At 40.8% G+C, this 11,811-nt stretch overlaps 1 protein-coding gene across 1 annotated transcript in view; it reads right to left on the reverse strand.

Moving 5' to 3' along the window:
- lmcd1 (LIM and cysteine-rich domains 1) overlaps window positions 1–10,440 on the reverse strand; it is a 67,568-nt gene extending 57,128 nt beyond the window's left edge. Inside the window, exon 1 of the mRNA XM_055647730.1 lies at window positions 10,099–10,440. Within this exon, the coding sequence (XP_055503705.1) occupies window positions 10,099–10,125 (27 nt within the window). The 5' untranslated portion in view covers window positions 10,126–10,440. The remainder of the gene's footprint in view (window positions 1–10,098) is intronic.
- Window positions 10,441–11,811: the final 1,371 nt, after the last annotated feature.

Here is an 11,811-nt window from a genome sequence, read left to right on the forward strand (position 1 = left end):
AAAATAGCCAGGTGATCCCTGGAACACTAGTATCTGATATCTCATCACAAGGTTGGAAGTAGCAGGTGACTGCTCTTTAACCTGTGGGTAGGTTGGCCCCATTAGCTATCAGGCTAACTTGTGTTAGCCGTGCAGGGTGCTGAATTCGGCATGTATATTTCTGCTCCCCCTTTTGTACGCTGGCACCTGCACCATTCATTCTCGGCCAAGTGCATAAAGGCTGTGGATTCATCTGTTCACTTGGTTCTATGGCACAGGCACTCATGTTTAAATGATGAACGTATGGTTGTTTATTGCAATACTTCTGTCGCAAGTTGATGTATTGATAGAGCTAACTGTCTACAATATGCTTAACATGTCCTCAGATTTAAATTCCTGCACGTTCTCTTGCAGATTCTGAAGATTACTCTTCAGATGGTTTGGAGCCCTCTTTGTATATCTCTGAAGAAAAACACATTTAATACTGCTGGAACCCATTCATACTTTTGACTTCCCATCATAATTTATTGCAGTGGGTTATTTGATTACTGTAAATTTTTGGCAGTTTTCCCAATTTTCTAATGTTTCCATATTTTTAATCTTCTGTCATTTGATATTTCAATCCTTTGACGTATAGATACATCTTGTCGGATTCAATTTCCACAAACCAAGAAAAAAAAAAAAGGTCTTTCCAAAGAAGCCTCTTCTACAAAATCTAAACCTTTCATATCAACAACCTCTATAACTATCATGTCCAATTGCAATTCACAAAGGAAAAAGCAAATATTTTTTCAAACAGCTGTTCAAAAGTTCATTGTATTCGAGATGGAGGTTTGAACAACATATTTTTTGATTTAACTCTCCCAGACTATTGGAAACACAAACGTAATGGCTTTTCAGAAAAAAAATAGTCCCCAAGTAATTGGCTAGTGTTTCATAAACTGATATTTTGTTACAGTGAATCATTCCGAAAAATCACGTGCAAAAATGACATATTTTTCCTTCCTTTGTCCCCTAGAATTCCTAATTTTAATTAGCAAACACATTAATCTACCTTGAATCAGTATAATGCTACACATATCAAAGTTGGTTATTTTAAAACAGCCTTAACCCACTATTATTCATGAGATGGAGTGTACAGGTCAACATCAGTGAAACTAAAGGGCAGCTCCAATGAGTTTGGATTCATTGGAAATGACACCCCAAACCAAGTTGACTGTAGACTATAGGGAACCATCCTTTATCTGCTTTTCGCCCCTCACCATGTCTAGGACTCACGCACACATCAAATGCAAGAAATAAATCCAATACGAGTTGGAAGCCAGATGCAGGTACATGCAACAACCACTCCATCACTATCTCCACATTAATTGCCATAATGAGCTGTGACTTACTAGAGAAAGAGTTTGGATGCAGGGGGAGACGGGGACATACAAACTCAACACATACAGCAGCTGAGGTCAAGATTGCACATGGATCCTTGGAACTGGAAGACAGTGGCACTAAATGCTATATCACTATGTCATCCAACATGGCAGTGTCAATATTGTTGTTGTATAATGGAACAATCTTGTACAGTTTGAAACTAGACACAAAGCTGGAGTAACTCAGCGGGACAGGTAGCATCTCTGGAGAGAAGGAATGGGTGATGTTTCGGGATGAGTTCCTTCTTCAGACTAGTCAGGTATAGATTGTTTAACATTGCCAACATTAAGTTATAGATTGTTAAAGCAAATTAGTTTGGTTTATTGTCATGTGTACCGAGGTATAGTGAAAAGCTTTTGTTGCATGCTAACCAGTCAGTGGACAGACAATACATGATTACAATTGTGCCATTTACATTGTATAGATACATGCAATGAACAAATGTAACATGCATCTACAAAGATCAAAGTTGAGAAATGATGCATGATGGTAATCAGAGAGCAATGCCAACTGCAAGAGAATGTTCAAAATATAATTCAAATTATATTCCGAACTTGCACACTGTGAAGGGAAGAGTAGTAAATTAAACTGCAATCTTATGTTGGAGGAGAAGAGATAAACAGGGACAGAACAAGATTACATCTATAAAGGACCTTATGAAGTGGGAAACCAGCCAATTAGGGTCAGAATACACTCTAAGAGTTAAGGAGAGAAAATAAAAGTGATTCAAACATCTGTAGGATCACAATATTGAAGCAAAATTATATAGGGATGCGAGTACTTTACCACGTCTCATGAATAAGTAGCTTAAGAGTGTAAGAAAGCAAATGAGGTTCATAAGGAAAGGCTCAATTGCAAAAACAAAGCTTATAGAGAATACCTAATGTATTTTTGAAATGACCAGGGATAAGATAACTCTCACAACTTATGGTTTGGATGCAAATATTAGAGCTAAAGGAATGGAAGTGGGAAAGGGACCAGGCAAAAAGCAGATGTAAACCTGGGTACTTCACTTCAGTGCTTGTCAAACACTGGATACATTAGAATTTCTTAGCCAATGCCTCACGAGCAATCTATCTGGTTGTGTTCGATGAAGTGCACACAAGTATCCTAACTTGCCAGTTCTGCTGCATCCAAATCCTCTCAACCTGCTTGAATGTCTAAATCATGCCAGATGACCATTGCAAACACTAGAGCAAAATTCCCCCAGATATTTTACCCCCTTCCTTTTTAATTAAGGAGTACAATGTTCATTGTTTAATACAGAACACAAATCCAGAACAAGGGGTCACAGTCCAGAACAAGGGGTCACAGTTTAAGGAAAAGGGTGAAGTCTTTTAGGACCGAGATGAGAAAATCATTTTTTACACAGAGTGGTGAATCTGTGGAATTCTCTGCCACAGAAGGTAGTTGAGGCCAGTTCATTGGCTATATTTAAGAGGGAGTTAGATGTGGCCCTTGTGGCTAAAGGGATCAGGGGGTATGGAGAGAAGGCAGGTACAGGATACCGAGTTGGATGATCAACCATGATCATATTGAATGGCAGTGCAGGCTCGAAGGCCCAAATGGCCTACTCCTGCACTTATTTTCTATGTTTCTATGTTTCTATGCATTCAGTTGCTCAATTTGGCAACCCAACACTGAAATAAAAAAGGTTAAAGTAGCTGCACTCCAATCAGGCAATGAACACACGCTGGTATAAACTGTGAATATAAACTTTATATACATGTAATTCTCAGAAATTCCATAAAATTCAGAGATTTTAATGCTTCGGGTAATCCAGTTGTATCATTCTTCTGCTTTTAATGTTGATGTAAAGATGTTCAAAACCAATGATGAGTTTCCGATTAATATCTGATTCACCAAGTGGTTTATCAAGTTAATGATCAGTAGACACTGAAAATGACCAAAGGGTCCTTTAATAATAATGCCAGAATTATCCTATCAAATCATAATTACTAAACAATTTACTCCTCAGGTTCCTTAAAGCCAAAAAACTAATAATGGTAAATGAGTGGAGGATTACAAGATTCAGATGCAGAGAGAAAGTGTTGGTGCAGATCAAGTTTAGTTGCACTCTTAACCTGGAGTTACCTGGTGAGTTACATCACTTTAAAATGCATGCAGAATGAAAGGTATGTGCCCCATCATTCGCCACCATCATGCATTCCTGTCACATTCAATTTCACAGCCAGGAGCTTGCCATAAACAAAAGGTGTGTGTGAGAGAGAGAGAACTACGCTTCACACTGTAATCTCCTCATCTCTTTTCTGCACAATTTGAGTATTGCCACCATATCCTTCCATTCACCCATTTACTCGCATACCTGTACAGAGGGGCAGAGAAAACCCCGTCATGATCTAATAATTTGGCTTTAGTCACCAATAATTGTTGACATTCTACCGTCACAGACTTCCCACCCTCAGTTACACAAGGTTAGTTTTCCTTTGTTTCCCCATAACTCCAATGCAACATATTCTTCTGATCTCCCAGTTGCTAAACACTTTATCTCTCCCTCCCATTCCCATACTGATCTTTCTGTCCGGGGCCTCCTCCACTGTCAGAGTGAAGCCAAATGCAAATTGGAAGAACAGCATCTCATATTTTGCTTAAAACCCAGGTATGAATATTGATTTTTCTAACTTCACATAACCCTTGCTTTCCCTCTCTCTCTCCATCTCTCCCCCACCCTAGTTCTCCAAATATTTTTATTGTCCTCCTGATTAGTTTTGCTATTTGTATGCCTCCTTGTCACCTTCCCCTCAGCCAACAATGAACAATTGTACATTTTCTTTGATCATCGTCGGCTTTGATCTGTCCTCTTCACACCTTACGTGTCCTCTGCACCCTTCCATATCTCTAGTTTCCCTCTCCTCTGACTCAGTCTGAAGAAGGATCTCGACCTGAAACACCACCCATTCCTTCTCTCCAGAGATGCTGCCTGTCCCGCTGAGATAGTCCAGCATTTTGTGCATAACTTCACACATTCTTCCCATTAGTATTTAAATTAAGAACTATTACCTGGTTTTTATATCATTTATTTTTGCTCGGATTGCTACCATTGTTTAGCTTTACAGTCCAAAATTGATTGTTCTTCAATTTCTTAACTTGGTGGATGTTTTTGTTGCCTCTTCAACCTTGACCTTTTAGTTTGATTTATCTTTTATTAAAAAATAAATTCTGTTATGGGTATAAATAGAGATGATAACTACAACAGCTGAATTGAAAGGTGTTGAAAAGAACAAGATGAGTCAACAGCCCTTTCTCATACCAGACTGAAGTGTCCCAAAATATCTATACTTCAACACATGGGTAAAGAGCTGCTACATGATTGAAGCTTAGCTTCTCTGGTTTAAATAAACTCCATATAATTAGTGATTACTCCCTATTCCCCTGCTCAAGCCAAGAATCTCAGAGACCTTACACACTGTGGTGGTGTGCAACTGGTTGAGCTCCTACAACTCAAGTTAATTCCTGACCCCTAATGCTGTGTGCGTAGAGTCTGTGCGTTATCGCCGTGACTGAGTGTTTTTCCTGGTTTGCTGGTCTCCTCCCACTTTCCAAAAATATGCAAATTAGTTGGTTAAGTACCCAATGTAAATTGCAACAATTGTGCAGTTAAGTGATGGAATTGAGGATGGAGCTATGGGAATGAGAAGAGAATAGAGAGATATTAGGAAGTATTAGCATTAAAGCAAAAGGTGTTTGATGATTGATGTGGACTAGGCTGAAAGACCTGTTTCCATGCTATGATTTTTCATAGACCACAAAATAACCACAGATAATGTGGGATCTGTGTACTATCATGTACATTATTTGTTTGCCAGCCAACCAAAGTGTACCCCGCTGGAATTCTATAATCTGCAACTTTCAGGCATGTTTCCAGATTGACAGTAAACATCTGTACCTTCCATTCAGAAAATTATAACTACATTTTAGTGAAATCACTCATTTATTGGATGGGACCTAGCACCCGTTATCAAAACGGCCTGTTTTCTTTAGCCAATCAAAACCAGAGGCAGCTAGAAACATAGAAACATAGAAAATAGGTGCAGGAGTAGGCCATTCGGTCCTTCGAGCCTGCACCACCATTCAATATGATCATGGCTGATCATCCAACTCAGTATCCTGTACAATGGATTGGTTGGAAAGGTTGGAAAAGTGGCACAGCGGTAGAGTTTCTGCATTACAGTGACAGGGGCCATGGTTCGATCCTGACTATTAGTGCTGTCTATATGTGGTTTGTATGGTCTCACTGTGACAGTGTGGGCTTTTCCTGGGTGCTCCAGTTTCCTCCCACATTCCAAAAACATGCAGGTTTGCAGGTTAATTGGCTTCTATAAATTGTCCCTTGTGTGTAGGATAGAACTAGTGTAAGGGTGATTTCTGGTCGGCATACTCAGTGGGCCGAAGGGCCCGTTTCTACGCTATATCTCTAAACTAAACTAAATCATGGATTCAAACTTCCAATTATTTGCATTAAACGAAAAAAAAAGTGAGCACCCAAATAATCAATATCTCCATATCATACTGTATACACACTGTGTTGAAACATGGAAATTGAACTTGTTATTTGTTTTGTAAAAATGAAACCTTTTCTGTGATTATTGGCAACCATGCTAACAAACAGGATCTATTGAGTAGCTGTATTATCAAACATTCTCTCATGTGACCACAGATGATAAAGGATAGTAAACTGTACTCTCATCACTCTCGCCTTGCCTACTTTCCAAGAGGTGGTGTATAGTGGATTATCTTCTTCCAGTAGTTACTTGCTTCTGCTAGCTTGCGTTCTACTTACTCCACAACTTCTTGACCCTGATGATATCAACAACAAAAATCTCTTGTTCAAGCCAACACTGCAACAAATAAATCAAGCGTTTGAAGGTCCATCAGAGTGAAAAGATGGATTTCACAGCTGCTACTGAAGACAAGAGATCAAGAGAGAGTTGAATGTAGCTCTTAGGGCTAATAAAATCAAGGGATATGGGGAAAAAGCAGGAATGGGGTAGTGATTCTCAATGATCAGCCATGATCATATTGAATGGCGGTGCTGGCTCAAAGGGTTGAATAGCCTACTCTTACACCTATTTTCTATTTTTCTAAGGCAGTGGAGCTAGTCAGGTCTTCCCACTGGTGCAGGAAGTGAACCAGATTACCAGCACAGATCAGCAAAATCTTTTTGCATTGAAAGATTCCTACCAATTTTCAATTAATTATTATTGATATATAGCTCAGCATACTATAGCAACTTAGAGAGAACTGCAATTATTCTTGACATGTAGAATATGGAAGTGATTAACGCTGCTTGCTTTTTATGTGCAAATGATGCTTCAGATCAGAAATTGATGCATATTCAAATGCAACAATTCAGAAGGTTTGCTTGTACAGCACAGCAAGTGTCATTTCTTGTCTCGTTTACCATTGAAAGGCATTGTAAATGGCATGCAGGTACTGTATTTGAGCAGAGGATACAAATTAAATCTTACTACAATCACAAATGGGAAATTTTAACTTTCTAAATGTTACAAAAGCATGTGTGCTGATTACACTATTGCGAGTGTGAATTATTTCACGTTTTTATTATTGGTATTTAAAAAAACCCAATTATAACACTTATTTCACTGTATTTACATGATATCACAATCTAGCCAAACTTAATTTATCCATTTTATTTTTCCATATTTCATTTTGCAATGAAGTACAACTAAGGCAGATGATGTTCCATGCCCTGCTGTAACACAATTGGGGCCTGAAGTCCAATCCTATCTGACTACTACATAAAATAATCACTGCAGTACTTCCAATTATTTTGATGACCCGCCTGGAGTTTCGCTACCAGTTTTGGTCCAATCTGAGGAAGGACATTATTGCTGACTGTTCACCAGACTTATTCTGGGATGTATGTCCAACATAGAGCTCTCTAGAATTTAAATGCTTATAGAAACACAAAATATTCAGGAAATTGTTCCCGATGTTAGGGAAGTTGTCAAGGGGGACAGCTTAAGATAAGGGGGAAATCCACACACAACTTTTTTCAATATCTGGTGAAATCTGGGTAGTGTTTTCCTGCCCTGAAATGGCCCTTATTCAGATCAGGGGGGTTACGGGATAGAGTTGATTTCCATGTGATGGCTCTCGAAGGGGAGACTAATGCATTATACTAGGTTTCTCATTGTAAATGGCATGCAGGTACTGAGGCCCATAAACTCATCAAAATCTAAATTGGTTTAATTTAAACAAAATTCTATTAGCTATGTTAGTCAATTTGCTTTTATTAAATCGCAATAATCTTATTCACGATACTCATCAATAAAACATTTCCAAAACTGTCAATTTTATCAGTTATTCCTTTAAATTCGGAATTTAAAAAAAAATCTTGCAACTTCCCAAAAAGGACTGTTTAATTATTCAACATGCTCCTAAAGTGATCTCAAAACAAGGAACAAAAAAACCCTTTCATCTAATAGCGTTTTCCCCCTGAAATAAACAGTCAGATTTGCTTCAAGAGTGATTTCCATGTGACTCTTGGAGATTAAAGATACGGTCTCTGCAATGCGGTCCAGGTTAAATTGGGATTTAAACAAAATTCTGTTAGCATGTGAGCAATGCCATAAATCGAATCTTATCGAGAGCAGATCCAAAAGTCAATTTAATCAGTTATTGCTTTAAATTCGGAATTTAAAAAAAAATCTTGCAACTTCCCAAAAAGGCAAATGGCCTGGATACAAGGGCTTGCATCTAATGTTTTACTTGCTCAGTAACATGGAAACGTGCAATGCGGAAGGTTAATGGGATAACTGTTCATCAATGCCCCGCTCTCGAGAGCACGACTTCAGGAAATGGATAAATCAGTCATTGAAACACGAGTCAACATCAAACTTGTTTTGAAACAAATGACATGGTACGAGAGTAGAGAGACTGGTACGGAGTAGGGAGCCTTTCCATATCAGATTTGATCTTTAATACATTTTGCTACTACTAAAAAGAAATCTGGATCACCGGACCGCTGTAAATAATATGAAACACAAGGAACTACAGATGCTGGCATCTTGTGCAAACACAAAGTGCTGGAGTAGATTCGCAGATTAGGCAGCATCCGTGGAGGGATTGGTCAGGTTGGTCCGTTCTCTCCACGGTTGCTGCCTGACCTGCTGAGTTACTCCAGCACTTTGCGTTTTTTCGTAATTAACACTTGGTCTTGTTCATGGGCTAGTTCTGTCCTGTCGGCGGTAAAACACAGAGAAACCGAACACCTTCTACATTTGAACAACCCCACACATACCCCCTCCCCTCGCTATCAAGCACCTCATGGCAGTGACCGAATGAAACAAAACACTGTGTGTAGGAAGAAAGTGCAGAAGGAGAAGAGCAGAATTGCAGTCTGAAGAAGGGTCTCGACCAGAAACGTCACCCATTCTTTCTCTCCAGAGAAGTGATGCTGCCTGTCCCGCTGAGTTACTCCAGCATTTTATATCTACTCAAGAAAGTGCATGTGATGGTTTACACCGAAGATGCAACATGCTGGTGTAACTCAGTGGGTCGGGCAGGATCGCTGAGAAAAAAAGAATAGCGTTTCGGGTCGCAACCCTCTCTTCAGAAAACAAAGTGTTCTGCATGTGGCGAAGCAGCGACCAACTCCCAGCCAGTTGTCTGACTCGGGAAATAGCGATCGACAGCAAAACTTTCGTTGGAACAATCCCTTGGAGGGGAAAAGAGACCGTGGGCAGCAGCAACTCCTCTTGACGACACGTGGAAGACCAGGGGAGTGCCTTTGACAGAAGACAACAGAGACTCCGGCGCCTCGGTCACTCGCTGCACGCACGGGGTACGAGGATGTTGCCAGGACTAGAGGGTGTGAGCTACAGAGAGAAGTTGAGAAGGCTGGGACTCTATCCCGTGGAGCGCAGGAGTATGGGGGGGGGGGGGGGGGGATCTTGTAAAGGTGTATAAGATCATGATAGGAATACATTGGGTAGATGCACAGAGTCTCTTGCCCAAAGGTCATAGGCTTATGGTGAATGAAGGGGAAAAAATTTAATAGAAATCTGAGGGGTAACTTTTTCCACACAAAGGGTGGTGGAACTGGATGTATGGAACGGGCTGCTGGAGGAGGTAGGGTGAGGCAGGGACTATAGCAACATTTAAGAAGCAGTTAAACGGGCACATGGACAGAGTCTTATATACAGCCTTAACTCCCGCCACACGGAGCCGCCTCGCGGTTATACGGTCGGTAACGGGGAAGCTGCCAAGACCAATAGGGTCAGTACCTCCCCGAGCCCTCTCACACATAGCGGCGGGGAGATGAGTTTGGAGTTGATCAGGTGAGCGGACTCTTTTCGCGATCAAACTTACCTCAGTAATTAACCATTAAAAACATAACTGAAGAGAAAAAACACCCGTCTAAATAAAGTGATCAGAATTTTTTTTCAACCATGCAGTCTTCCCACTAGCAAAATGTATGTAAAATCCTTTCACTGGTGGATGGATTACACCCTGATTACAAGAAACAAGGGTCGGAGATTGCCCCACACACGAATGCCACAGAACTCCCCTCCTATCCACAGATGCTGCCTGTCCCGCTGAGTTACTCCAGCATTTTGTGTCCCCCCTCTCAGTTAAACAGTTTGTTTCAGTTTCTCCTGTACAACCTCGGCTGCTGGCGGCAAACAGCGTTCAACCACCGAGTCTTACCTTCTGCATCTCCGTGCTCAGATCCATGTGGAAGTCTGCAAACGGCACCTATTTAATCGTATTATCAACTTCTGTGGCTCCTCTCACCTCCACGTGTGCTGGTGTAGATAGTGCCTGCCTGGATGTGGCTTTTTGGAGTAGTCACTCCCTGTGTACGTTGCCACGGATCAGTTCAATTCTGCACCAGGAGTGCAGAGGTGGTTTAATTTGAGTGGGAGGGCAGGGCTTCGGAAGCCGGGAGAGCGAATCAGGAGGTGCAGGGGAGTGTGGACCTCCGTCCTCCCCGTGAGATGGGAGGTTCAACTGTTGCCACCCAGCCGGGCAGCGCCCACCCCAGGCAGACCCGACCCGACCCGACCCGACGTCAGGGCGAACCGTCAGCACCACACTGACCCGCTCCAGAAAAATGCTTGATTCACCTCCTTCAAGCCGGGGAAGACTAACTGTTTCCTGCCTCTTATCGTCGCCTCTTCCCTTTCAAGGAAACGACTTGCAGCCATGCTGACGAGACGTAAACACCAATCCTCAGAGTAATTGTTGAATCAATGGGCAGGAGTGAATGTGTATTTGTGAGTCAGATTTAAAAGACCGTCTCCTAAGTGAAATGATCAAACTCACCATTCTTTCTTGCTTAATTCTCTTTACATAGGAAAGGGTGAATCAGTGTACAATTTGTGGTTTTTCACCATGTGGTGGCTTGACCTTATGAGGATTTTCTTTCTCTCTGATTTTAACTCGCAGTGTCATAATGTTTGAGTGTCTTTCGCAGTCCTCCCACTTGTCACAATGTGAAGTTGTGTATGGTGTTTGACCCTGACACCGTGTTCTCTCCATCTCTAAGAGCCCTTCCATAACAATAACATCTATTTCCATAACACCACTCAATAACCTCAACTTTGGGCATTGCCCTTTCCTCGTCAACCTCTTCTGTTCCTCTTCTGAATCAAATTCTAAGTACACATATTAAACCATGTCCTGATTCTTTATCAGTACTCGTTTCTATTCCGTTTTCCTGTAACAATGGATTTATTCCATTCGCTGGCTGGGGTCCAATCTATCTGCATCATATGACTTATGGCTCCAATCCTTACATCCACTTGAACCTCTTCCTTCCACTTTTACAACTTTTGACCCTATCCATGAAGATCCACAATATCTTTCTTCGTGCACATGCCTTCTGCTACATTCCTCAACTCTTCTACTATTCTTCAGTGTTATGCCATCATTGAATGTAGGCATTATATTTCTGCAGGGCATCGAGTATTTAGTGTGTAGGGTTAATTCCCGATATCTATAAGGAATGCTCTACTGTAGCTGATCCTGCAGATCTCAAGTGATTACTTGGGGCTTGTTAAGGAATTACTGAGAAGAAATGAGAAGCAGCATAATTTAAAATGGGCTCTTGATACTAGTATTCTTCAATACTAGTATCAGACAACTGACAGTTCACAATGCACACACATCTAATTGTGAACAAAATAAACACTTTTTGAAAGCCTTGCCTCCAATATTCAAAGAGACAGACCAGACAGGTTAGAGCAATTTGAACTGGTTTTCCGAGTTTCAGAGGTTGTAAAGCGCATTTGGAATATCAAAATCTCAAATTAATTTGATGTTAAGATGACAATGTAGTGGATGAAAATTGCCTCATTTTATGGATGCTTAGAATATTACAAAGCTAAGCAGGTTAGTGTTAATATGGGGCAAAATGGA

Source organism: Leucoraja erinacea, chromosome 16 (genome assembly GCF_028641065.1).
Source record: "Leucoraja erinacea ecotype New England chromosome 16, Leri_hhj_1, whole genome shotgun sequence".
NCBI lineage: Eukaryota > Metazoa > Chordata > Chondrichthyes > Rajiformes > Rajidae > Leucoraja > Leucoraja erinaceus.